Source organism: Artibeus jamaicensis, unplaced genomic scaffold (assembly GCF_021234435.1).
Source record: "Artibeus jamaicensis isolate MK-2021 breed Jamaican fruit bat unplaced genomic scaffold, CSHL_Jam_final scaffold_847, whole genome shotgun sequence".
Lineage (NCBI taxonomy): Eukaryota > Metazoa > Chordata > Mammalia > Chiroptera > Phyllostomidae > Artibeus > Artibeus jamaicensis.
This window is the reverse complement of record NW_026522057.1, coordinates 18,679,591-18,706,007: the sequence shown is the minus strand read 5'-3', so window position 1 is coordinate 18,706,007 and position 26,417 is coordinate 18,679,591. Positions and strand designations below refer to the sequence as shown.

Genomic DNA, 26,417 nt, shown 5'->3' with positions numbered 1-26,417 from the left:
CTGCAGGGCAGGCAAAGAAGCCGGTGTGAGCCCATTTGGGGTGTGAGGATCGGGAAGTCAAAGGACTGGCCTCAAGTTACACAGGAGGCCAGAGCCGAGAGCAGCATTTAAACTCGGATATGCCTGGATTCAAAGCCTATGGTCCTTATTCTGCAGTCATGAGGGCCCCCATTAGCTCCCCACCTCCTACCTGGTGCCGAGCAGGAAGGCTGCCCCCACGCTTGTGCCATGTGACCTGGGCATGGGCCTGCCCAGTCACCAGGCAGTTCAGATCCAGGGTCTGCCCTTCTGCCACGTGGGAGGAGGAGGACTCAATCCGAATTGGGAGGGTCACCCCGAGCGCTGGGGACAGGAAGCAGAGGGTCAGCCCCTGGCCGGAACGGGAGGAGGAGGGGCGGGTGAGGGGAGGCAGGGCTTTTGTGCTTCCACTCCAGCTCCACTTACCAGGAACGGTGCCTACAGGCTCAATGGTGACCAGGACAGACGCCTCCAGAGGCACCGAGCCCCCCACCACGCGGCACACATACTCGCCGGAGTCAACGGGGGACACCTGGTAGAGTCTCAGCAGGGAACCGTGGGTCTGGCAGGAACGGAGGTGAGGTCAGAGGGGGCCCTGCGAGACCCCTGGGCCTATAACATGCCTCACTGTCTGCTGAGGGGTAGGGAAGAGGGGTCTCGTCCCAGGGGTGGTGGGTGGCCAGGAGGAGGCTGGGTGAGCTGAGCAAGCACTAATAACACATTCCATAAAATCTGAGACACTCTAGTTGATGTCACTAAGGTCCCGATGCTTCTTACAGCGAATGATTTTACAGTTAAATGGCAGCTTTTTGTTCTTACAGGCACATAAAATAATGGTGCAGCTGCAATCAGTGGCATCGTAAATTCTATAAAATGTAGTAATACATTTTATGTATTACTACCTAATGGTGGGGGCGTAGATGAAGAGGGGAGGGGACTGAGAAGTACAAATAGGTAGTTACAGAATAGCCACAGGGATGTAAAGTACAATATAGGACATGGAGTAGCCAAAGAACTTATACGTATGACCCACAGACACGAACAGTTGTGGGGGATTGCCTGAGGCAGTGGAGGGTACTTGATAGAGGGGGAAAAGGAGGAAAAGGGAGAAAAGTTGGGACAACTATAGCAGTATAATCAATCAAATATGATTTGAAAAAGTAGCTAATGGTATTACAGTAAGAACACAGTTCATCGAGCCAGAGCTCTGAGCCCCTTGCATCTGTATTAGTTCACTTTCTCCTCAAGACAATTTTGTCAGGTAGGTACTATTACTACTTAACAGGTGCTGCAACTACCGCCCAGGAGTTAAGGAACAGCCAAGGTCATAAGCCAGTCGGTGGTGGAAGCCGCACTCATTCTGAGGACCGCTGCTCCAAGAGCCTGGGTTCTAACCACGCGCCGGTGCAGTGGGGGCCCGGCCTCCCCCTGTCTTGGTGGAGCCCCGCCCCCTCCCCCTCTCTGACCGCAGCACCCAGGAGCGTCCCTAGGGTCTCCTTCTTGGCCTGTCCTTCCTCTGGTCCTGTACCTGGTGCCGGGCGGGGAGGCTGCCCCCACGTTTATGCCACGTGACCTGGGCGTGGGCCTGCCCGGGCACCACGCAGTTCAGATCCAGGGTCTGCCCTTCAGCCACGTGGGAGGAGGAGGACTCGATGCGGATGGGCTGGGTGCCAACAGGAGCTGGGGGAGATGGTCAGTGAGTCACTCCAGTTCTCTGCAGCTGCCACCATCTATCCCCTTTCTCTGTCCCAGCCCAGCCTGGTGACCCTACTCACGGTAGGCAAAGTTGGCCCCCTGGGTCCTGGTTACTGTGACTGTGATGGAGGCCTCCACACCATTGCTGGCCCGGCAAACGTACTCGCCTGCGTCAGCTGGTGATGTCTGGAAGATGTAGAGCCGGGAGCCGCGCACCTGGGCAGCATGGGCAGCGGTGTGAGGCTGGTGTCCCAGAGCCCAGCAGATGCCCCCCCTTGCCCCGCACCTCTGAGCTGGGCACTGCCCACCCCTCGGCTCAGGGGCCAGGGTCCCTGAAACCCACTGTCCGTGGCTCATCCTGGCTGGCCCACCCCCACCTTGTTGCTACTCTGTACCTGGTGCCGGGCGGGGAGGCTGCCCCCGCGCTTGTACCACGTGACCTGGGCGTGGGCCTGCCCTGCCACCACACAGCTCAGATCCAGGGTTTGTCCCTCGGCCACCGTGGAGGACGAGGACTCGATCCTGACAGGAGGGACAGGTCCTGGGGCTGTGGGGACAGGGGTGAGGGTAGTAGGTGCTTCCCAAAAGAGAGGGCAAGAGCTTCTCACCCTGGGGCCAGCTCGGCCTTGTCTTCCAAGGTCAGGCCCACAGGTTTGGGGCTTTGGTGGCCTGGGCTTGATGTCTTCAGCTGAGCAACCCTGAGGGAAGGGCTGGGGCAGGGTGAAGCCTTGCAGAGTAGGGTGAGGAAGTGGGAGAGATGAAGGCAGTTGAAGCTGGGAGAGAGGAAGAGGAGGCAGCAGCAGACACACGAGGAGTGATGTGTCCAGAGAAGAACGATGGGAAGATGGAAGATCACTCAGGGAAGTAGAGTCTGCCTGGGCCGGGCCCTACAGACAGCTTCAGGGTGAACCCCCTGCCCCAAGTCACAACATGAGTCCCAGGACCTCAGCACCTTGGAGGTCCTCCAGGTGGCCCTGTCATCGGCAGTCACTTACCAGGCATGGAGTTAGTGCTGGAGTCAGAGGCCTCGATGGTGACGAGGACAGATGTCTCCAAGGGCCCAGAACCAAGGACTACTCGGCACACATATTCGCCAGAGTCGGCTGGGGACACCTGGTTCAGCCGCAGCAGGGAGCCGTGGGTCTGAATACAAATAGGGGGGTGTGTTCAGAGGGCGCCAGAGCTTCTCAGTCCAATCCCTCCAGTAGGCTGGCCCTGGGGGCTGCTGTACCTGGTGCCGGGCAGGGAGGCTGCCTCCGCGCCTGTGCCATGTGACCTGGGCATGGGCCTGCCCGGGCACCACACAGTTCAGATCCAGGGTCTGCCCTTCAGCCACATGGGAGGAGGAGGACTCGATTCGGATGGGCTGGGAGCCGCCCCGAGCTGGGCTTCCACCAGGACCTGGGCACAGAGAGGCTGGTCAGTAGGGAGGCCTTTTGGGGGCGGGGACCATGCTCTTCTGCCTCAGCATGGCCAGCCAGACCCCCCTTTTCATCCCCCATCTCCAACTCAGAGTTCAAGGTCCATTTGCCTTGATTTGTGACTAGCTGCTCTGGCCTGCAGGGCTAAAAGATGCAGACAGTGCCCTGGCTGGTGTAGCTCAGTGGATTGAGTGCAGACTGGGAACCAAAGGGTCACCAGTTCAATTCCCAGTCAGGGCACATGCCTGGGTTGCAGGCCAGGTCCCCAGTAGGGGACACCTGAGAGGCAACCACACACTGATGTTTCTCTCCCACTTTCTCCTTCCCTTCCCTTCTCTCTAAAAATAAAATAATAAAATCTTTTAGAAAATTAAAAAAGATGCAGACAGTAATGCCACAACTCCCTCCTAAAGTGTTGGCTGTTTTCCTGCCATAGGGTGGTGGTACTATCCTCATTTCACAGAGGAGGAAACTGAGGCCCCAAAAAGTAAAATAACCAGTTCACGGCTGATAAGGAGTAGGGCCAGGGTTTGAGCCCAGGTCAGCCCTGACTCCACCCCTTCCTGACAAGTTCTGAAAACAGCACCCTCATCATGGCTCACCAGGTAAGCTGCATCAGCCTTATCGCCACCCGCAGTCCCCTCACCCCTCCCAAGCAAGGAGTGGAGGGTCAAAGCCTGCCTAGTGGCCCCTCATGTCTTGAAGAGACCACAGACACCTTCCCAGGGAACGGTGAGGAGACCCTGGGGCCCGGCCTCTGTCCAGGCACACCTGGCTCCACACCTGGGGTGTAGCTCGGGCCGGAATGGGTACTATGGAGGACAGAGACGGTGATGGAGGCCTCCTTGGAGCCTGACCCGGTCTCCACACGGCACACGTATTCTCCAGAATCAGCGGAGGAAACCTGAGGGATCCGAAGCCGGGAGCCGTGCACCTGGGCCGGGTGGAGACAGAAGTATGTGAGGATGGGGAGGGGGCCGTGGCCGACACTCCCTCTGAGCCTCGGTGGGTCGTTCATCAAGTGCTCACTGGCCCTGCTGAGCTGCCCCACGCCAAAGAGGGAGGAAAGCAAAGGGCTGGCCCTGCTTGCAGAGAGTGCCAGGGCTGTGTGAAGCTTCCACTTGCACGGAGAACCACCCCCAGGACCCCTGCTGCAGGCTCCGGGACCCTCATACCTGGGTATGGGCGGGCAGACTGCCCCCGCGCTTGTACCATGTGACCTGGGTTTGGGCCACCCCTGCCACCACACAGTTGAGGTCTAGAGTCTGCCCTTCAGTCACAGAAGGTGATGAGGACTCAATCCTGACTGGCGGGGAGCTGGTACCTGAAGCTGGGGGCAGAGGGGGAGTGAGTGGGCCTCAGGGAGCCCTGGCTTGCCCTCTTCACTCCTCCAGCCCCCAGAGACCCTGCACCTGAGAGGACGACCACTTCAATCCGGGCCTGCGCGGTGCCCGCAGGGCTGGTGGCCACACAGAGGTAGAAGCCGGCATCGGCAGTTGTGATGTCTGGGATGAGCAGCGTGGCGATGTCCGTGTGCTCGGGCTGGGCCTGCCGCACAGGAGATGGGTCAGCTGCCTGAGCAGCCGAGGCAGCCTGGCAAGGACCAGCCAGCAAGGGTGGGCAGAGGGGGCAAAAGGTACAGGCAAGCACAGAGGCAACATTAGGCCCAGCTGGGCACCGAGGAGGGCAGAGTCAGGCTACAAAACGAGAGGCCGACAGCTGCTACCTGCCAGGATGTCTGAGCAGGCCGCCTTCTTGCAAGTGAAAGGGACCAGAAGGGGATGGAGCAGGAAGCGCAGGTGAGAGGGGCAGGCGGCAAGTGCTGGGACTCTGTTGAGCCTGTGGGCCTGGCCCCGATGGATCTCCTCACCTGTGGGGGGAGGCTGCCCCCTTCCTTCCTCCAGGTGATGGTGGCACTGGGCACGCCTGGAGCCCTGCAGTACAGCCTGACAGTGCGGCCTTCGTGCACCTGGGTCCTCTCCGGACTCACCTGCACCCTGGGCCCATTGCCCCCTGCAGACAGAGCCCTGTGAGAATACCTCTCTGGGCCCCCCATGTGCTCCCAGCCCCACCCACAGCCCTGTCCTCTCACCGTGCACGTGGAGCACGGCCCTGGCCACGTGCTGCCCAGCGCTGCTGTGGGCACGGCACAGGTACTGGGCTTGGTCCGAGAGCTCGACGGCGGGCAGGCGCAGGATGCCACCGTGGATCTGTGCCTTCTGGGGAAGCTGGCCACCAGGGCCCCCTGACGTGGAGAAATGGGGTCGGCACCTGCTGGGACGGGCATTACTGCCCCTTTCCCTCCAGCCTAGAGTCCTGCCCCTAGAGTCCTCCCACATCCGGGAGAGCCAGGCCCTGAATGTCATTCCTGCCACCGCCTCACCTGTCCACTCAAGGGTGGGCGTGGGGTGTCCTGTGGCGCTGCAGCGGAACTCGGCCTGCTGCCCGGGCTGCACTGTGAGCTGTGGTGGGTGGATAGAGACCACGGGGGCAGATGGGGTGCCCGAGGCTGAGGAGGGAGGAGAAAGAACACCTGGTTGGGGCAAGTATCCTCTGACCCATGGCAACAGCCTCCAAGCTGCTCTCTGCTTTCACTCCAGCCCCTCAGCCCTTCGTCCACAGAGCAGAGGGAGCTTCTGAAGTACCAATGGGACCGTGTCCCTTTCCCATTTAAGGTCTATCCGTGGCTCTCTGTCACTTTTACCATAAAACCCAATCTCCCTGCTGTGGTCCCCCAAGTACATGTGCACTCACCTCTGCTGACATCTTTGGGTTTATCCTCCCCGCACCCCCACCTGTCCACAGCTCCCGCCACACTGGTCTTGCCTCAAATACATTGACATGCTCCCGCCTCAGGGCCTTGGCATATGCTGCTTCCACTGCCAGGAACACTCCCTGCCAGCTCTTTAAGTGGCCAAACACCTGCCCTCCCTTCAGGTCTCAGCGCAGATGGCGCCTCCTCAGAGAGGCCTCCCTGATTGCCCTGTGCAGAGTAGCTTGCCCTCTTAGCTGCTTTCTCACTTCCCTGTAAGCATTTGCTGCGGTCCCCGTGTGTAACTGTGCTGTTTGTCCGCTTCCATGTTTATTTTGGCCCTACTAGAATATGTGTGTCGTGTGAGGGGGCGGGGCTCCTGTTCAACCTTTTTTCCCATTTCTTCAGAGTCTAGGCCAGGACTGGACAGACTGTGGAGGCTCAGAAACTGTCAGCGGAACACGTCGTGGTGGGCACTGGGAAAGGCTGGGGGTGGGCGGGTCAGGCATGGACATGAACGGTATACCTTGCACATGCAGTGTGGCTGTGCCCTGGTCCATGGCGAACATGTTGGAGCCAGTGCACACGTAGGTGCCCGCGTCACTCGGCTGGACGTTGCGAATGGTCAGGATGCCGTTGAAATCCATGGCTCGGGCTGGCAGTTTCCCATTGTGCAGGCGGGTCCACACCAGGGTATAAGCCGGAGACTGCAGGTGGGGCCAGGGGGTGGGGTCGGGGTTAGGGGTGGTGCTCGGAGGCCCCGGAAGACAAGTCTCCCCCGTGACCGCTCCCTGCCCCGCACACCTTGCTCTTGGCTGTGCAGATGAAGGTGACGTCGGCCCCGGGGCGCACACTCTGGCTCCGCTGCTCTTCCACCCTCACTGTGATGGGCTTGCTTGGAGCCTCTGTGGCGTGGGTGGGGTGGGGGGGAGAGGCCCCCTAGTCAGTGACGGGCTGGCCAGGCCCCCCTTGTGGCCAGCTCTCTCTCTCCGTCATCTTGTCTGCATGCCACTTGCTTCCCAGTCTGGCTTGGATTCCATTCTACTCCCTGGCACTTCCCTCCCTCATCCACCCAACCCCCCTTATCCGTCTTTTTACTGTGGCACCAAGCTGCCGGCAGGCTGTGATGGGAGAACCTCACACTAAGAGTCCACCTGGCTCCAATTCATGACCACAGACCACAGATGAGCTCTGAACACTTCACACTTACTCCAACTGGGTTTCTCTGTCTGGTTTAAGTTTCCATCCGCCCCAAAACCATTTCACACCTCCTCCCATCTTCTTCACCCTCCCAATCCCCTGGTCTGCTTTTACAGCTAATGGTTTTGGTTCACACTTATTGAGAAACTTGAAACTGCTAGACAGGAATTTTTCCATCTCCCCAAATCTACCCACCTTCCTCCTTCCTGGTTCCTGAAGAATAAGACCCTGCCCCGCCATGCCCCCCACTTTCAGAGTGCCGGAGCCCCTTCTCTGCTGTGTTTTCTTGCTGCATCAGTTTCTCTCCCCAGCTACTACCCCATTTCTTGGTTTCCCTTCAGAGCCAAGAGTCTTGAAAGAGCCGTCCACACTTGCTGCACCCCCTCCATCCTCTGCCTCACTACCCCTTCTCTCCACTGAAAACGGCCCGGGTCAAAGCACGACCTCCAGGGGTTATTTCTGGGCCATATCCACTTCCTTAGGGCACATGGTGAGGCCGAGCACACCTCTCCTAGAAGCCTTCTCCCCTCTCAGCTTCCATCACACACCTCCCCAGACTCCTCCTAGCTCACGGGCCCCACCTGCTCAGTCTTCTACTGTAAAAGACTCTTTAATGTGACCTGTCGAAGTTCCTTGTGGCTCTGTCCTGGCCCTGTCCTCAAGCCACACTCTCCCTGGGTGATTTCACCCTGGCCCGTGGTTTCAAACACCACCCCTGTGCTAGCAGACCCCAAATTCACCTCCCCGGCCAGGGCCTCCCTCCTGAGTTGCCGACTCGCACGTCCAAAGCCTGCCTGACGTCTGGACATAGTCTCCGCCTCGGGATTCCCTCTGATCTGTTTGTAGCAGCGGCTACTGGTGCCCAGTTCCCTCATCCTGTCCCTCCAGTGCCATCTGGCCTGACTCCTGCCAGCTGCTGCATTTCTTTGCACAGGGGCTCTCTCAGGTCACTAGAGACCACTGTGCCTGCCTGGGAGGTGCAGGAGGGGTGCAGGGAACTGATGCTCCTAGAACAGGCCCCAAGTGATAACCGACAGGAACTGGCATGTACATACCTCGGCTTCCTTGGCCCTGGGGTGCACATTTTATTTGGGCATTTCCCAGAGTCCCCTTGGCTACATTGAACAATGGCTTATGGCGGTAACCTGCTCAGTAGCACACCCTTTACTGGATGACTTCTCTTCCCTCTCTCACTTCACCTCCGAATAAACTATGTCCACACAAATTCTTGTCTCGGACTCTGCTTTTAGGGGAGCCCAAATAAATACAGCTTCCTACTGAGCCTCTCACACCTCCATAAATGGCACCCCACTTGCCCAGCTAGTGGAGACCTGACGGCTGGATATCATCCTCAACTTCTCTCTCCCCCTCCACGACCACAATCAAGTCCTGACATTTCTGCTCTAAAACCAGCCTTGTCTCCGTCACCTCTCTGTCTCCATGGCCGGCAGCCTCGCCCAGGCAACCACCGTCCCCTCTGGTAAATGAATGCTCCTGCAGCCTGGTCGGCAGCCTGCAGCCCTGCCCAGCCTACGTGGTCTTGTGGACAAGGTAAGCAGGGACTCACCGGTGACCAGTAGTTCTGCCCGGCTGGTGTTGGCATGATGGAGATTGCGACAGGTGCAGACGTAGACTCCGGCATCTGTGGGCTGGACACTGGGGAAGTGCAGCTCGGAGCCTGGTGGGGAGCAGGTGGGAGTCATCCATGTAGACGCACCCCTCCCCCACCACCCAGCCCTGGGCCTCCCCACCCCCTGGGTGGTTCCTGGGGCTGGGGCCATGGGTACCTTGATGTCGCTGCTGGGTGCCACTGGACAAGGGCCGCCCATCCTCACGAGACCAGTAGAAGTAGTGGGGTGGGCTCCCACTGACCTGGCACCACAGGGAGTGGGGGCTGCCTTGGGGTACTATGCTCCGAGCTGGCTGCACCTGGACCACCAGAGGGGCTTGGTCTGCTGGTGAGGGGGAGAGGGGCATGGGAGAGCCCATTCAGGCGGGAGGCCCCCCGCACGCAGCAGTGTCTCAGAGTCTCTGCCTTTCCAAAGACTGTCCTGCCCCACGCCGAGCCCCGTCCTCCAGAACCCATGCCTCTCAAACTCCCCGGGCTCCCTGACTTGCCCATTACCCTGACCTGCAGCCTGGTTCCCCTGGTTCCACTTACCCTGGTTCAGGCACCGACCACCCTGCACGTTCGGGTTCCCCACGTAACCTGGGGCGCACCTGTAGGGAGGAACAAGGACCAACTCTGTCAGCTTTCAGGGCCCCCAGGGCCTCATGGTGGACTTGGGGCGCCAGAAGTTCAGCTGGCTGCTCAGCGTGGCTTGGGAAGGCTCCGAAGAGGACCCCCCGCAGGGCTTTAAAGGGAAGTGCAAGGGAATATCAGCAGGTTGGGTAGTAGGGGTGGTAAAGCCTTTATTCTCCAGGAAAACATTCATTTGACAAATATTTATTAAGCAACTATTATGCTAGGTTATGGAAATACAACAGTGAGCATGGAGTCCCTGCTCTACAGAACTTACCCACTGGGAAACCAACACAAAACCCCTGTAAAATCAGAGTGAGGGACATGTACTGGGGGCTGTGAGTGCACAGATCCAGCCCTGAGAATGAGGCTTCCCAGAGAATGGGGCTTCTGAGCTGTTCTGTTCCCTGGGAGCAGGCTGTCCTCTTCAGGGAACTCATCACTCTGCCCTTAACTCTCTCTTGTATGACCGCTTTTTTGCTGTCTTGCCTCCCGTTCCAGGCAGTAGACTCCACAGGGCTGGGATTGAATCTGTTTAGCCCACCACTGTATCTCCATCACCTCTGCATCTCTATCACCTCTGCACACTCCATGGCGCTCAGTAGATGCTCAATAAAAACGTGCTGAACGAATGGATGAAGCTGAGCCTTGAAGGCTAAACAGGGGTTAGCCAGGAAGGGGCAGTTTGAGGCTGAAGAATGTTCCATGTAGAGAAACCAGCACATGCAAAAACCTGAACATCGAATAGTCGAGAAGTTAAGCCCAGCTACGGCAGAGTTAGATGCTGAAGTGGGGTGAGACTGAAGAGTGACAAGGCTACCTAAGGAGCTTGGGATTGTCCCAAGGGCAACAGGGAATCAAGGGGAGGAACGTGATCCTGGTGGAGAGCCTTCTGAGCAACACCATCTAGGGCTCTCACCTAGGGGTTACCGTACGCCCCCTCCCTTCACCCTTCCCATTTGCAAACTTACTGCTCACAGTACTGGCCGGTGTAGCCAGGTTCGCAGGCCGTGCAGCGGTACCCACCAGCCGTCAGGCTCTCACAGGTGCGGGAGAACCTGGGACAGAGGAGGCGAAGGTCAGGCCAGGGGGTGTTCCCACCCTACCCTGCTCCCTTCACTCTGCCCCAAAAGCCAGGGAAAACCCTCCGCTCCCCAGTGGGAATTCCTCCATAGGCCTTGAGCAAGGGCACCCACATGTTCTCGGGGTTGGTGAGCGGGCAGGCACAGGGCTGGCAGTCCTCGGGCGTTCCGGCCGTGGCATCTCCATAGTAGCCAGGCGCACACAGCTCGCAGAACTCCCCGGCGGTGTGGTGCTGGCATTGCTGCGAGGCACAAGAATGTCAGCCACCCACCCTGGGTAAGCCTTACAGCTTTGTAAGGCTTTGATCTGGAAATCCCACGTCTGTGAATGTATCTTAAAGAATGCTCATCATTTCAGGGGTGCTTATAAAAGCGAAATGCTGGGATAAACTTAAACATCCACCAACAGGGAACTGGATAAATTAAAAGCAACACTCACCCAAATATCTATCAAAAAGGATGATTTGATTGCATTTCTTACATTTCACTACCTAAACACCTGTAGAATTGTAACACAGGTGACAAACACAAGGCTCCCCACCTTGTTTCATCTCACCCGGCCCCTCGTTTCTACCTGGAGGCAGCACCAGGTCCAGCTCCTTGCCCCTAGTTAAGGAGAGTTACACTTACACAATCCTAACATTTCATTCGGCCCTTTGAAGGCAACTGTGAGGCTGACATGGCCCCCAGTGAAAATGAGTTCGACACCCCTGAATTATAGGAAAGTCGGAGTAAACACCTGGGTATGTGGGGGCAGAGCTATGGTTAAAATAGATGTTTTATTATAAAACACGTGAGGGTTTTATATAGCATGTTTCTTGCTCTGTCAACCCAATCCTTGACCGCATACCCTGGAGGGCTATACACACTGTGAAAAGCTCAGGAAGAAAGAAGTACTGAATGACATGGAAAGATAGTCATGAACTTGTAAGTGAAAACAGTTGAACACTAAACACGATGACCCTATGTCTATTTGGAAAACAAAAGGCACATTAATGTGTATAAATATGTGCCCAGAAAAAGAGCAAAACCACTGATGCCGACCGAGGCGGCAGGGTCACAGGGGACTTTCACTTCCTTCTGGGTCACCTCTGCAGTGTCACTCTTCTACGGAGAACATGTGCCACCTGGATGGTGAAGAATCGCAGAGACCCAAGTTTTCTTTATAAAGATAGTTGTTATTCTACAGTTGCAGCCATCCTACCAGGCCTGCAGCCCCTGGGTGACCAGACCAGCTTCTCTAGGTGCTCTGTCCCACAGTTCCGGTGCCATGACCTTGGCCGTGGACCTAGGCCTACCTTACTAAGCCACCCCCTCCGTACCCCACAGCCAGCCCCGATATCCCACCCAGGCCCAGCCCAGCCCAGCGGACCCCTGCCCTGGCCCTACGTGCATCATACCGAGCAGGCCCCCGTCTCTGGGTGGCACAGGTCCGAGTGGCCATTGCATTCACACAGCTCACAGTGGCCGAGGTAGAGTCCACTCCCAGTGCGTGTGTAGCCTGAGGCGCAGTCCTGGGAGGAGAGAAAGCAAGGTTGGTCTCCACCTCCAGTGTGGTCCCATCAGTGGCCAGGGGACCCGGAAATCCACACTCTCCAACCCCTCCCACCATCTAGACTCCCACTGGCTGTTGGAGGGGCAATCCAGGCCCAGCCCTCCAACCCCCCCAATCCTCTCTCAGCAGCCCTCCTCCATGTCTCCATCATCACTTTCTCAAAGCTCCAAAGCTGGGATATTGTCCGACCCCATCCTGGCATCTCCACCCATTTAAATTTACTAAAATAACGGCTCATCCTGAATGCAGAACCCATCTGTATCCCCAGGACTTTGTTCCTGAACATTCTTCTGGCAGGTTCTTGGCTGAAAACCTTAACCTGTCCATGGAAAAAGGAGACTAGATTTGGAATGAGCCCTTGAAGCTCTTTACAACTATTTTTGTGTTCACTAAATAGAGTGAAAGAGGCTGCACACATACAACCAAAGATGTTTTACCCATTCTCAGTGAGTAACCAGGGGCTCTGAAGACAATGGGTTCCTGTTCGCCACCCCTTCCTTTGAAATCTCTCCAGGCCCTCCCTCTCTCCCCGACCATTTCAAAGGCACATTTATAAATCTGGTTTGCTTCACGGCACAGGATGTGCTCCAGGGCTTCTCCTTTCCCCAGGGGTTCTTCTTCAAATGTGCTCAATTTTATAATTTCGAGGGACCCGAAGTTCACATAGTTGGATCTGAAAATTCCTGTGGTCACAGCAAAGGTGCACAGAAGTAAATGTGCAGCGATGTGAACTTCCCACTGCGGGGTTCCTCAGTGGGTGGGTGGGGGGCTGTTCTCACGCCAGATCTCCCACTCGCCCACTGGCACGGCAGCCCCACCCCTCCCTTCCTGTGACTCCCCTTCCGCAGCTCCACACTCACTCATCTAACGCTAGCTGGTTGCCTGCTGCGTGCCTGGGGACTGGGGTGGTCAGCAATGGGCTCAGGCCCTGTCCTCCTGCGGTTCTGTCTCCAGCCAGCCTTGCAGGTGCTCTTGGATTCTTCCCAACTGGCAGCCTCTGTCCCACCCTCATTGCCCTTCCCTCCCTGTAGGACTCACCATCTCTCCCCCTCCCCCATGCATCTTACTCCCCATTGGCAGAGGCATTTTGCTGGGGCCCAGCTCCCAGGAAAATGCTGGGCCCCAGGAAATAGCCTTGCTCCAGGCTCAAGTAAGTACTCCCACCCTACCTACCCCCTTTTCCAGGGGTGACCCTTCTGCATCAAGTGGCTGTGCCAGAGCCGGTGTTGGGCTGGCCACGCTCACCTGGCAAGACAAGCCGACATAGCCTGGGGGACAGCGGCATTCCTCCACCTCCAGGGCCCGGGGTCCCTGAGAGGGCCCTGGCCGGGCCACCTCCAGGCTGACCGAGCTGATGCTGGCTGCCACTGGCATCGAGGAGAATGTGGCCCGCACCAGGATCTCGTCCAGGTCGGCCAGCGCCATCAGGAGGTGCTCGCGTGTGGCTGGCTGTCCATCAGGCCGGCGCCAGAATTCCTGGGTGGGGGGATGATGGCAAGTGTGGGTGAGGGGGTGTTGGGCTTCGTGTGCTGCTTCTGCAGCCCCCCACCCTGTTCCCCAAATCCTGCCTTCCAGACACTGGTGGAGGACTTTGAGGTGAGAACACAGAAGTGGGAAGCAGCATAGCTGGCATCAAAGCCAGGCTCCACGCACGGCAAGGGTGGAAGGATCGGTTGGAAACAGGGCAGCCGAGTACCCCTTACCTCTCGGAAAACGATCTCATAGCGCTTCCTCTCTGGGCCCTGCAGCGCTGGCTGGGAGGCCACCAGCATGATGTTGTTGCCCTGGGGAAACACCAGAGGGGTCGGGAGGGGAAGTCACAAGCTCGAGGGGACACTGGGGTTCTCCACCAGGTTTCAGCCTCTCTGTAACACCCCCCCCCCTTTTCAATCTCCTAGGCTCTTGTGCCCAGAGGAATCTGGTACATGTCCACTGCCCCCTTCCCCCAGCAGCTGGGCTTCTGCCTGCATAGTGTCCAGCCAGATGCAGAGGCGGGGGCATGGGCCTAGCACCTCCCGCTTGTGCCAGGACAGCTGACGGCTGGACTGCAAGGATGGAAGAAACACTGAAGGTGCCCCCTAACTTCCCCTCCCACCTGCCCAGCACAGAATCCACTTGCTCACCGTGATCTGGACGTCAGGGTCAGAGAGCGGGCTGCTCTGGGCCCCAGATGTATAGGACAGGGTGTATTGAAGCTTCCCGCCATAGGCTGCCACCTGCAAAGAGGCCAGCCCTGCAGTCACAGCCTGACTCTGCCCTCCTCTGGGGTGGGGGTGGGGGGATGACCGTGCAGGTGAGGGGGTGGAGCCTCTCAAGGCACTTTTACACCTGCGCTGTCCCTCCCCTCCCCACCAGTAAGCAGAGGCCAGTTACTGTGCATGGCCTGTGCTCACCTAGGAGACAGGACGTTGCTCAGTTCCTTCGCTGCCTCAGAGCTGGCAGCAGTGACCCTGAACAGTCTCTTTTCTGTTTTGGGAGGGGCTCCCCATTTCCCAGTGTCTGACAATCACAGCAAACATGCTCCAAGTCCCTTTCCGTTGAAAGGAATTTCCCAGAAAGCAGATGAGGGTAATGATGACAGTGACCACCAAGGGGAGGTTGCACAAGGTTCAAAGTTCTTAGCCATGGCGGGGGGTGGGGTTGAGGGTAGGCCCTCAGAGTTCTTGCCTCCTGGGCAGGTAGGTTTTGTTTGCTCAGAATCCATTTCCCTGCTTTTTGCCAACTGCAGCCGTATTTGTTGTAAAGGAAACTATTTCCTACATGCAGGCCACATGGTCTGAATGGAGACATTTGCCAGGCCTGGCCAGTCTGTCATTCTACCATGTCCCTTCTCTGCTCCATCCAGGGTGGACACATGAACCTGGCAAGTCTGCTGTTTCTACTGAAACAGAAATTTCCTTTACTAGTCATATTGGAAGCCAGAGAAGGACACTAACTGAGATAAAGGTCCTAATGAACCCCTGGATCCAGCCATGCCTGATAGCAGATATCCTTGGACTTTGTAATTACATGAGCCAATATATTCTTTGTTGCAGACGAGCCAGCCAGATGAGGTTTTCTATGGCTCACCATGGCACAGCCCTCGTGTTGGCTGCAGACGGCTCTCTGGTGGGCAGCCAAGGCCTTGGCTCTGCCCCACCAGACTTTCCTTTCTCTCCTCTGCCACCAGGGCAGATGTTCAAAGTGATACCACAGGGTGTCAGGCCTAGCCCCTTTGCTCACCTTGTGCTCATTCAGTTGGGAGCATTTATTAAGTACCTGTTGACTACATGCCAGGCCCTGGGCTACATGGCCCCTGAGGATGTTCTCCACAAGCTCAGGGTAAGGTAAGAACAGGGCCATACCCAGACAGCCATGAAACAACTGGTTTTCTGTTTGCATCAGATGCCAGCAAGTTCATTGCCACGCCCGTGACCAAGCTGCAGGTGTGTGTAGCAGGGTGGCTAAGGGAGCAGACTCTGCAGTCTGAGACTGGGGTTCAAATCCAGCTCCAATGGCTAGACAGCCTTGGACATCACTTAACCTTTCTGAGCCCTGCTTTCCTCATGTGAAAGTGGCAGTAAAAATACCTGGAAGGACAGCAGGAAGATTCAGGAACACAGGCCACGTGAAATACTTCACTCAGCACCGTGCCTGGGAGCACACAGCCTCGGTGCTGCCAAATCCCCGTCACCCGGCTCCACCAGTGGCTTCCACAGAGCTTCCCCACCCTCATTTCCCCCCGGACCAGACTGTCTTGTCTGCTTCTCTGCGTGGTATTTTATTGCAAATTATGTGTGTTCCTTCGAAGATTCTAAATCACTGGGGACAAGACGGAGGTGATGTCAATACTGACACTAATGTTAAAAACAGGAGTGATGATGCTGAGGATAACACGCATGATCACCAGACTAACAGTGAGCCGGCTGAGAGCCCAGGGCTTCTGCCCACGTACAGTGCAGTGTATACAGTAAGTGCTTGATTAATGCTTCTCGAATGAACAAACATAGTGCCGAGAGCTAGTGATCTGGATACAGGGTAAAGGGAACCTAAAGAAGGAGTGTCTACTTCCCCAGTAAGACGGCCCCTCTGCCAGGGGCCTGTGGCTGCTGAGGAGCAAGTGCTGAGCTGGGTTCGACCTCAGCCCTCCTTTGACCTGAATGTGGGACCCCAGACAAGTCCCTTCCCCTCTCTGGGCCTCAGTCTACCCATCTGACCATGGAGGGCTTTGACAAAGGGCCCTCTGCTATGTCAGGGCTCCATAACACCCCTCTAGCCCTCCCAATTCCTTGTTACCTTGTTCCCCAGGAAGGCTTGGGGCAGCTGCCAGTAATAGAGGCTTTCAGGAAGCAGAGAGAAGCCTTCATAGGACAGAGAGAACTAGGACAGAAGGACAGGCAGTGAAAGCTCAGGGAGCAGGTGCGGGGCCATGAGGGCCGAGGAACAGAAGCCCCTACCCCACAGCCCAGGTCCCAGCCTGCTCTTGGACAACTTGCTCCCCACTGAGATCTGGACACCCCAGCTGCTCTCCTGGTGTACGGTTTGGGTCTGTCACCTCACATCAGGTGAGTGCCTCTTGTGGACCCCAAGATGCAGCATGCCAGAAAACATTTAAAAATTTAGTGGCAGTCTTAATATATATTTAAAAATACATAGCCAGCATATGATCAATTTAAAGGAAAATCTGAACTAAATACTAGTCCAGGCAGTGTGCAGAAATGGCGGAATTTATCAGCTTGGTTCGGAAACACCCGAGGTCTAGGAAGCATGATGTGTGGGTCCCTTGACGGGTGCCCTGGCACGTACCTGAGAGCGTACAGAAGACAGAGAAGCTGGGGAGGAGGCGGAGGAGGAGGGGGGTGGAACAGCTCGCAGAGCAGCTGCCGGCTGGGGATGGGGTAAGAACCCCGGGGGAGGGGGGCGGGGGTGGGCAGCGAAGCTGGAAAGCAGCTGCCAGATCTCAGCATCCATCCTCCTCTGGGCCTCGTCCACCTGGGGGACCAGGGGAGGGAGGATGGGGGAAAGGAGCAGAGAGGGACAGAAAGGGTACCATGAGGCTTTGCCTTCCCCCAGGCTGTGCTTCGGTTCTATCTGTTCACAAGTTCCGATGCCTGATGCTCCCCTGGACCCACCGCCCTCTTGCTCCTCATGAGCCTGGTGCAGCTCTTCTGGGATGGGCTGCCTTGGCTGTGGGCCCTGACTATGCGGAGAGCTCATACAGAGGGTGCTCCGGGCAAGAGAGGGGCAGACCCAGGGGCTTGTATGAGGGAGGTGCACCTTGGGCCTCACTCTCCATGTGTACCACGGTGCCACACCAAGCTGTTCATCGCTCTGACAAGAAGGGACGAGAAGGGACAAGAAGGGAGAATGTTTCCCAAGGCAACCCTGGAGAGGACTGGGCACCAAGCTGGAGCCTGGCGTGGTGTGGGGAAAGTGGCCCAGGAAGGCCAGGGCATCCGCTCAGGGCTCTTGATGGACTGTGCCCTCTGCCTTCCTTCCTGGGGCCCCTGACACAGTTCAGACCAGGCCCTGAGTTACCTGTGGTAGCCGCTGTGCCTGGCCCCTGCCCTCTGGGGGTCCCAGGATCCTCCCAGAAGTCACAGCTACCCGCAACTGCTCCTCTGAGAGGGACGTGCGGTTCTGATGGGTGGAGGGCACAGGCCAGCTCAGACCTCCCAGGGCCCCAGTGCTGGAGCCCTGGGGAGTGTCCTCTCCCCGTGGCTGTGATGGCCAGGGAGGCTCACAACCCCCGGGCAGAAAGACGGGTGCTCCCCTCTGCAGGCTGGCACACAGCAACTCCGGGCTACAAGAAGGGCACGTGCACACACAGCGGGGTGTGGAGGCTGCTTGGGAGGCAGTGCTGCAGTAACCTGGGAGCCAGGTACAGTCACATGGCTTCTAGAGCTGAGTTAGTTTCCCTGCCACCTCGGTCACCACTCTGGCCACAGACGGCTGGCACCAGAAGCAGACCACACAGCAGATGAGGCACACACCCATCCTGGCTGTAACTCCTAGCATCGCAGGGTTTGGGCACAGCAGTGACCTGACTGTGGAGCCACAGGGCACTGCCTGGCTTCGTGCAGACCCACACTGCCTTGGGGTCTGGGCATTGCCCCATGTGGGGCTGAGGGCATCGAAGGACACACCATGCCCACATCACAGCAACTTCACAACACTCAGATCACGGGCCTACCTGGTGAGCCCGGCGCAGCCGCGCAAAATAGGCCTCCCTCTGTGGGGAGAGGGAGACGCCAGGAGAGGGAGTCAGAGAGAGAAGTCTGGGAACTGCGGGGCAGGAAAGCGGTGAATCGGACAGGCAGGCTAGGAGAGGAAGCTCCCGAGAAGGCGGCCAGGCCTCGGAGGAGTCTGGGACACTTGGGTCTAGCCAAGGAACAAGCATGGGACAGCCTCGGGACTCCCCCTCCTGTTTGTCCCTGACCTCCCTGGGACCCTGAGGGAGGGGGCACATCTGTTTGAACACCAGCCTCAGCCAGCAGGCGACTCCTGGACCAAGACCCCCTTTCCCCGGGTATCACCAAGTGACCTTAACGACTCGAGGAACACATTTGGGCAAGCTGCCCTGAAGTCCGCCCAAGACCCTGCACCCCACAACATGACCATGACCATCACCTCCCCGCTGGACCAGGTCACCTAACCTCCCTCACCTCGGTCCCCTCACTGATGACATAGGGCAGTAGTGGCACAGAGCTCACACTGCTGTGATTTGTGGTATGTAAATAGTGCTCAGAACGGTGCCAAGCACAGGGTACAAGCTCAATAAAGATGACCTGGAATGAGAATTATTATGACGCCCAACACCAAGCAGAGCTGGAAGCACAGGTGAATCATGAGTGAGCAAATGAACAAAACTGCGACTGTGTCTCATTTGTCCTTGTGTTTCAAGGGCCTCGCCCAGGACCAGACTGCACAGAAGTTGATAATCATTAACAGGTGAGCACTTACTTTGTGCCAGGCACAACCGCCAACCCCCCAACTACCCTGCAGCTGAAGGCAGCCAGCTGGTAAGTGGCAAGGTCTGTCTGACCCCAAAGGCTGTGCCCTTAACCATGATGTAGCTGATACCTGCCTGCCAGCCCAGACTACTCTGAGATCAAATCCTGTCTGTGTCCCCACTGGCCCCGCTGCTCAGCAGGGGCCTGGCCCAAAGCTGACAACTGGGGAGAGCCTGCCAGCTCCCGGTGCGCATCACACCTTGTCTCCCTCGTATGTCTCCGGCAGCTGCCAGTAGAAGGATTCATGGCCAAGTTGGGCGAAGTTGCCAAAAGAGAGCTGGGCACCCTCAGGCACGGGTTCCACTGTAAAGCCTCCCGTCAGGCGGCTGTTCCGCTGTGGATTCACCAGGGCAAAGCCTTGGAAGTCCCCTGGGGCAAAGCGGGTGGAGATCTGGAAGCAGGAGGCTAGGTGTCAGCCTGGGCCTGGGACTGGCACCTTGGTGGTGGAGGGGCGAAGGAGGGCCGGAGGGAAGGTAATGGGGATGGATGGCTGAGATAAGGGCTGGGGCAAAAACAAGGGGGGAATAGGGAGGACAACTGGGAAAAGGGGATTTGGCTCAGTTCTGATGTAAGCAATAGTGGGGTCATGGGGGGTACTAGGGCAGAGGCGAGGGCTGCTGGGATCTGTGTTCATACGGGCAATACGGGGGCATGGGCATAGGTGTCCTCATAGGCAGTGGGGATGCCCCTGGGCCAGGCTTCCGACTTGCCCCAAAGGGGAGCCAGGGCAAGGCAGGTGGCAGGGTCTGGGGCTGGGGTGCGTGCAGGCTCTTACCAGGTGTCGGGTGTAAGAGGAGCTGGCGCACTGCTGGGTGATGCCCATGCAGAAGCAGGGCAGGCAGCCGTCGGGGTTGCTGATGCTCAGGTGGAAGTGGTGGGGCCGGCAGTGGCTGCAGGTGAGGCCTTCCACCTGGGCCTGGGAGGATGGATGGAAAGGTGGGTGCAGGGAGCTAGGCTGGGTCTCTTGTACCTCCAGCCACCCATGAGGCCAGCCTTCCCAGCCATTTCCAACAGTTCTGGGAGCCCCTGCTGCCCCCGGGCTTGGGCCCCCAGCTCCCATCAGCTGCTGCCTGACCTCCCACCAGGCCCCGAGCAGTGGGGCAGAGAAGGATCCTCTGGTAAAGGTGGCAGGGACTCAGTGACAGTCTTGAGGGCATGGGGAGAGGGAAGGCCTGGCAACCACTATGGCTGTGGTCAGGACCTCATAAAGGCCAGGGCTTTGGACTGACCTTGCACTGGCATTGGCCAGCAGCGTCACACTGGCTGCCGACGCTGCCCTGGGGGTCGCAGCCACAGCTGATGGGCTCTGGAATTTGGCCTTCTCCTGTGGTGGAGGGAAGCCACTGCTGGAATCCAAAACCCACCGCGCCAAGCAGCCCCATTTCCACCAGCCCCTGGTCATGGAACTCACCACCCAGAGAGGGAGTGTTTATTTCTGAACATCTACCACATGTAGTCCTTCTACACATTCATAGCTCTCTGGGGTACAGGTGCCTTTTACTACCCCCATTTCACAGATAAAGAAGCTGAGGCTCAGAAAGGGGAAGTTGCTTGTCCCAGGTGGAGGGAGAACAAAGGTAGTCTGCTAGTTCCACCCCTGGGGGAGACTGGGTAGCCCAACCCCAAAGGCCCCCCCAACCCCACTCACTTCGGCAGGGCTGGCCCTGGCTGGGATTGCCATAGTAACCTGGGGCACACCTGTGGAGACAGAAAGCACTGGATGAATGAAAGGCAGACCTACAGAATCCCGGTGAACCTGCTGTGAGCCAGGGGTCAACGACCTCACAGCACAGGAAGGAACCAATCATTAGGCCTTGAACCTACAATCTTCATAAGAATGAGGGTTTTTGTGGGAAGACTCTGCTCTGCCTGGGGCAAGGGGTGCTGGGGTTGGAGGTAAACTGCAACCCCAGAAATCTGAGGACCTCAAATGGCAGGCTCGAGGTCGAGGTGCTCAGGGAAGGGAGATGATCATCTTCAGAGACCTGTATATGGGGAATGAGAGGCTCCTGGTCCCTCCGGGTCAGGGGGACTGGGCCCAACCTTACTCCAGGGACAGCCTCTCCTGCACCCAACCCACCCTGCCAGCCACCCGCCTCACCTCTCACAGTGTCGCCCGCTGTGGCCTGTGGAGCACGCATCACAGGTAGGGTGGCCATCTGTGTCCAGAAAGCACGTGTGGGTGGCCCTGAGAGCATGGGGACAAATTTCTAGTTAGAAGGTCAGCAGCTCTTCCCTCAGGACCGGGGGAGAAGGGTGAGGAAGAGCGGGCACGTGAACAGGCATATTCCGAGTTCCAACCACGTGCCAGGCACCTTGCCAGGAGTTCCGTGTGCATCACCTCGTGCGAGTCTCACACAAGGAAACGAGGTGGAGTATATCGTTACCCCCTTTCACAGATGAGGAAGTTGAGGCCCAGGAGGGACACATACCACATCTTAAAATGATACACCGAGGAAACGGTAAGGCCAGGATTTAACTACCGCCTTTCCAAAGGGCCTGGGAGGAAGCGAAGACTTCCTCTGTCGAGGGGCAGTGGACGTTTCAGGACAGAGCAGGTACAGGCAGGAACTGAACTCACTGGCCAGCAGAGGGGGCTCCATAGCATGGGCATGGCTGGCAGTCCTGCGGCGTCCCTCGCTGGGCGTCCCCGTAGTATCCTGGCTGGCACTGCTCACACCGAGGGCCCACTGTGTGGTGCTGGCAATCCTGAAGGGCAGAGAGTGGTTAAGGCTGCCCCCCGCCCCGGGGCTACAGATCCCTGGGGTAGGAAGAGTGGTGGGACTCACCTGGCAGGCCCCTGTTTCAGGCTCACAGACCTCTGTGTGGCCGTGGCAGCTGCAGCGTTCACAGGTGCCCAGGTAGAGGCCACTGGGCATGCGGGTATAGCCTGTGTCACAGTCCTGGGGGCAGGAAGAAGGCAGTGGGAGGGGCTTCCTCAGCAGGACCCATTCTGGGCAGCAACCACTGGGTGGCAGGGCCGGGGGGTGGGCTTGGGGAGGTGGAAAGAGCAAAAGGTGGAGGAGCCAGGGAGCACCGACCACAGAAGGAGCTGGCTGGACAGGTGTGTGGGGCCCGGGGCTCACCTGGCAGGATGGGCCACGGTACCCGGGTGGGCAGGTGCACTGTTCCACTTCCAGGGCAGAGTCCTGGCCAGTGTCCTCAGGCACGGCCACATCCATGCTGATGCCAGAGATCCTGGGCATGACAAAACCCTGTGAATGAGCACCGGCTCTGTGCCAGGCATCTCTGGAATCCGATGGGCGATGGTCTCATTCATCCTCCCAACCGCTCTGTCCTGATGCTAACTAGGCATCCATCCCCCAGCTGCTGTGGGGATTGTGGCAAGTGGCTTCTACCTGCAACTTTCTCCAGAGAATAAATTTTCCTCTCCCAGAAAGGTCACACGCACCACCCTGATCCCTAGGGTGACCAATGACAGCCAGACTAAGGGTACAGAAGCCCCTTTGCTTCAAAGCAGGATGACTACAGAGCTCCACGAGGAGGCAGTGGAGGCCTCACCTGAAACTCCTCCCTTGCCCGGCCACTTCCCCCTCCTGCGTCCCTCCCACCCTCCTTCCCAGGTTCCCCCTGTGAATCATGTTCAGCTCAGTCCCCATCTCGGGCTTCGCTTCTAGGCAACCTGACCCGAGATGAGCCCTGTGAGGGAAGCGCTGGTATAATCTCCACTTTACAGATGGGGAAAATGAGGCAGAGGATGGCCTCGCAGCCTGCAGGAAGTAGAGCCGGCAGCCTGGCGGCACCGCATCGCACACGTAGACCGGAACTGCCTGCCCGAACCCCCTTCCGGCCCCGCCCCCACCCCAGACACCTGCTCTCAGCTGGCCGCTGGCTGTAGGATGCCTGGATCAGGAGAGTGTCAATGCCCGCCAGCGCCATCAGCAGGTGCTCCCGTGTGGCCGGCTGCCCGTCTGGCCGCTGCCATGCTTGCTGCCAAGATAAGGACACGAGCTACAACCCCTGACATCCTGGGATGCAGATACCCCTGAGTGGGCGAAGCGGGAGGCCTCCCCACCCCAGAAGGCTCCTGGGACAGTGCTGCTCACCTCCCGGAAGGGCACAGTGAAGGTGCTGGGCTGGCCGGGGCTGGGCTCCCGGGAGGGGTGATGTTCCAAGACGATGCCATTGCCCTGCAGGACCACCAGCGGCTGCCTGTGCAGGGGCAGGGAGCTGGGCTGTGGCCGCTGGGTCACTGTGAAGCGCAGCTGTCCTCCATAGGAGGTCACCTGGGACGGGGAAATGGGTGCTCAGCTAGGGTCGCACAGTCAGGCCCTGTTCCAGACTCCCACTGCTACTCCCACCTCTTCCACCTCTTCTCCAAAGACGCCACAACACTCCTGCTTCCAAGCCATTGCCTATGTGGTTTCTGCAGCCTGGAATCCCCTTTCTTTTCCCACCTCCTGCCTACCTTGTCCCCCAGGAAGCGCGAAGGGAGGACCCAGAAGTAGGGTCCAGATAGGAGGCTGTGGAAGGAGGAGAAGACCAGTTCCCCGGGCACGGGGGATGAGATGCCCATGCTGGTGGTGTGGGTGCCGGCGGCGTTGATCAGGCTGAACTCAGCAGGTGTCTCGGAGGTACCGAGCACCTGGGAGAGAAGAGGCCCTTATGCAGCTATGGCCTGGACTGGTACTAAGTCCAATGGGCCTGGGCTTGGCGGTCCTGCCTGTCTGCCCCCCCCACCTCCCCACCTCAGATAGGTACCTGGGCACGGCTCCAAGAGGAGCTGGTGCACTGGCGACTGACGCCCATGCAGAAGCACTTCAGGCAGCCGTCGGGGTTGCGGGCACTCAGGTGGAAAGAACCAGCGACACATTCATTGCACAGGCGCCCCACCACGTTGTTCTGCAGGCACAGAGCTGGAAGCTGCAGGGCGGCCCCCAGGAGGGGCTGCCTGGAGCTTCCAACCAATCTGCCCACATTCGGGTAGGGAGCCAAGACCAGGGGAGCCACAGAAAGAGCACACGTATGAAGAGTGGCAGCCAGGTGAACAATAATTCCCTCTTAAGGGGAGTTTACTAACCAATCCTCTTTTCTTGGGTTTCTAGATGGCTAACAAATGCATTGAGATTTGAACTACAGCCACATGGTTAAAATAATGACTGCTACTGTTTATGGAGTGTTTCAAGCACTTGCTAGTTTCTGTTCAACCATCATCTCATTTAACTCCTCCAAGTAGCTGGAGAGGGAGTGAGGTCTCCAATGTTCACATGAAGCAACCGAGACTCAGGCATGGAAAATGATTTACACAAGGTTTGATAATCCACTCTGGGAATCGAGGTCGGGGCGCTTGACTCCAAGATCTGTTCAGTTCTTTTTTCCCATGACGCTCTTAACACAAATGACTTCCCTCCTCTAAGCCTCTATTCCCTCACCTAGAAATAGGCAATGCTACAACCTACATCGCCATGTCCCTATATGAATTAAAGTACGGTGAAAGCAAAGGTACAGTACACACACAGTGGCCAAAGAATGACTAGCAAAGGGTCTGAGACTTGAACCCAGGTCACCTGACTCCCCAACCACTTCTCGTCATGGGAAGACTGGCCAGGCAAACCCATCAGCCTCTGGCTACGCCACCACCCACCAGCCCAGGAGCTGTGGAGAGATGGATCCTCCCTTCTCCCTCTCCCAGCTCTGTGCCGGGTCCCAAGGCTCCTGGGGTGCAGCAGGGGACGCATGCGTACCTTACAGCGGCAGGCCTCCCCAGAGGGCCCCAGGCTGCCTCGCTCATCACAGCGTGCAAACTCCTGGTCTGGAGGCACAAAGCAGGTATTGGTAAGGTAGGAGGAAATGACAGACACAGTCTGGGCAGACGGCGGACAGAGTGGGGCAGCTCCAAGGATCGCGGGGTTTGTGGGCGGAGGGGCCAAGGGAAGGTGGCTGGGATACTCACTGGTGGGCCTGCACTTCCCACCCGGCTGGATGGGGTTGCCCTCATAGCCGGGGGCACAGCTGGAGGAGAGAGTGGGTCGTGAGTGGCGCTTTCATGCCCCTACTCAGTACAGCCTGCTTCCCCCAGCCCCTGCCGGCCTGTTCACCTCTCACAGCGGCGGCCTGTGTAGCCTGGGGCACAGGCGTCACATGTGGCTTGGCCATCTGTGTCCAGGAAGCAGGTGTCTGAGAATCTGTGGGGATCAAGTGGACAAGACATGGGATAGGGCTACAATGATGGGAAATGACTGTTGTTGACACCAACACAGCCATGATGTCATGTCCCTTCCCACCTGTGCCTGATCTGTAGTCTCACAGCAACACCAGGAAGACTGATGGGCCCATTATATGGGAAAGAAAACTGAGGCCCAGAGAGATCAAGTGGCATAGGACAGTTTAGTGGCCAGGTTAGGATCCAAACCCAGGTCTCCCACCTCCTTGCCCACTTATGGCCCTGGTGTGTTGTACTGCCCACACACCCAGGCATATTCGCCCAAGCTGGGTCCTACCTGCGGGAAGCATCGATGTACGGGCAAGGGCAGGGCCGGCAGGCAGTAGCTGTGGCCTTCGTGGCATCCCCAAAGAAGCCGGCCTTGCACTTGTTGCACTGTGGCCCCTCTGTGTTGTGCTGGCAATTCTGAGAGGAAGGGGAGGGAGTGGCTCAGGTGCTACAGAGCAGCCCTCTGCCCCCAGTGTGGGGCCACACTGAACCAGATGGGCTCCTTGAGGGCGGGCCTCCCCGCCCCCCTCCCCTGCCTGCTGAAATTCCTCCACAGCTTTCAGACTGGGGAGCATCCAGCTGCATCCTGATGAGGCGCTCATCACCTCACATGGCAGCCTGTCCCACGGAAAGTCCCAAATGCCTGCTTTCTACTGACCCAAACCCTCCTCCTTCTTCCAACCTGTACCCACCGGCCAGGTCTGCCCTCTGGAGTCCGCTCCTCCGATGCCTGACAGCTCTTCAGAGACTTGGAGAAGACGGTTTTCCCCGGTTGAGGCCTCTCTTCTGTCAGCCCCACAGCCCCAGCTATCTCCACTATTCTTAAGAAATACCATGATTTACAGGCTCCTTCCCCTTAGGGCTGCCTTGCTAAGGGCCATGCTTTGCACAGACTCTCCAGGGTTGTCCTGACCAGGGTGGACTTCCCTCATCTGACACCACAGCTCTATTACTATGTCCAGAGATCACAGCAGTTGGCCTGGAGGCCATGACATTCTGGAGGTCGTGCTAAGCTTGTGGGCCCAGGAAGCCTCAGCCTGGGCCTCCTACCCTGCTTTTGCCTCTTGCCCCAAGCCTGGGTCAAGTGCCAGCTGTCTACTCACCAGGCAGTGGCCGTACACAGGGTCACAGTAGCTGGCATGGCCATTGCAGTTGCAGCCAGAGCAGGTACCCAGGTAGGGCCCACCAGGCACCCGGGTAAAGTGGGCATCGCAACTCTCACAGGATAAGCCAGAATAGCCAACAGGGCATCTGTGGGGAGAAGACAAAGACCATGGCTACAGGAACC

General features: G+C 57.9%; 1 protein-coding gene across 15 annotated transcripts in view; it reads right to left on the bottom strand.

Moving 5' to 3' along the window:
- Nucleotides 1–26,417, bottom strand: part of HSPG2 (heparan sulfate proteoglycan 2) — a 95,627-nt gene that overhangs the window by 21,232 nt on the left and 47,978 nt on the right. For 4 of the 15 annotated variants that reach the window (XM_053660264.1, XM_053660265.1, XM_053660267.1 and 1 more), the window contains 41 exons: nt 26,233–26,380; nt 25,419–25,546; nt 25,017–25,103; nt 24,872–24,930; nt 24,663–24,730; nt 23,680–23,820; nt 23,387–23,563; nt 23,025–23,204; nt 22,790–22,908; nt 22,044–22,155; nt 21,747–21,860; nt 21,539–21,666; nt 21,059–21,145; nt 20,606–20,655; nt 20,187–20,281; nt 19,733–19,873; nt 19,157–19,348; nt 14,089–14,181; nt 13,669–13,749; nt 13,211–13,441; nt 11,811–11,924; nt 10,525–10,652; nt 10,300–10,386; nt 9,248–9,306; nt 8,874–9,041; nt 8,654–8,764; nt 6,691–6,791; nt 6,413–6,593; nt 5,518–5,643; nt 5,227–5,379; nt 5,005–5,147; nt 4,547–4,682; nt 4,310–4,464; nt 3,906–4,068; nt 2,945–3,114; nt 2,709–2,856; nt 2,109–2,260; nt 1,794–1,929; nt 1,547–1,698; nt 445–580; nt 191–342 (listed from right to left, as the gene is read on the bottom strand). In XM_053660264.1, the coding sequence (XP_053516239.1) occupies nt 191–342; nt 445–580; nt 1,547–1,698; nt 1,794–1,929; nt 2,109–2,260; nt 2,709–2,856; nt 2,945–3,114; nt 3,906–4,068; nt 4,310–4,464; nt 4,547–4,682; nt 5,005–5,147; nt 5,227–5,379; nt 5,518–5,643; nt 6,413–6,593; nt 6,691–6,791; nt 8,654–8,764; nt 8,874–9,041; nt 9,248–9,306; nt 10,300–10,386; nt 10,525–10,652; nt 11,811–11,924; nt 13,211–13,441; nt 13,669–13,749; nt 14,089–14,181; nt 19,157–19,348; nt 19,733–19,873; nt 20,187–20,281; nt 20,606–20,655; nt 21,059–21,145; nt 21,539–21,666; nt 21,747–21,860; nt 22,044–22,155; nt 22,790–22,908; nt 23,025–23,204; nt 23,387–23,563; nt 23,680–23,820; nt 24,663–24,730; nt 24,872–24,930; nt 25,017–25,103; nt 25,419–25,546; nt 26,233–26,380 (5,302 nt within the window). Of the gene's footprint in view, nt 1–190; nt 343–444; nt 581–1,546; nt 1,699–1,793; nt 1,930–2,108; nt 2,261–2,708; nt 2,857–2,944; nt 3,115–3,905; nt 4,069–4,309; nt 4,465–4,546; nt 4,683–5,004; nt 5,148–5,226; nt 5,380–5,517; nt 5,644–6,412; nt 6,594–6,690; nt 6,792–8,653; nt 8,765–8,873; nt 9,042–9,247; nt 9,307–10,299; nt 10,387–10,524; nt 10,653–11,810; nt 11,925–13,210; nt 13,442–13,668; nt 13,750–14,088; nt 14,182–16,240; nt 16,325–16,750; nt 16,937–17,482; nt 17,585–18,137; nt 18,177–19,156; nt 19,349–19,732; nt 19,874–20,186; nt 20,282–20,605; nt 20,656–21,058; nt 21,146–21,538; nt 21,667–21,746; nt 21,861–22,043; nt 22,156–22,789; nt 22,909–23,024; nt 23,205–23,386; nt 23,564–23,679; nt 23,821–24,662; nt 24,731–24,871; nt 24,931–25,016; nt 25,104–25,418; nt 25,547–26,232; nt 26,381–26,417 lie in introns of all 15 variants that reach the window. The other 11 variants (XM_053660256.1, XM_053660259.1, XM_053660260.1 and 8 more) reach the window with 8 other exon arrangements.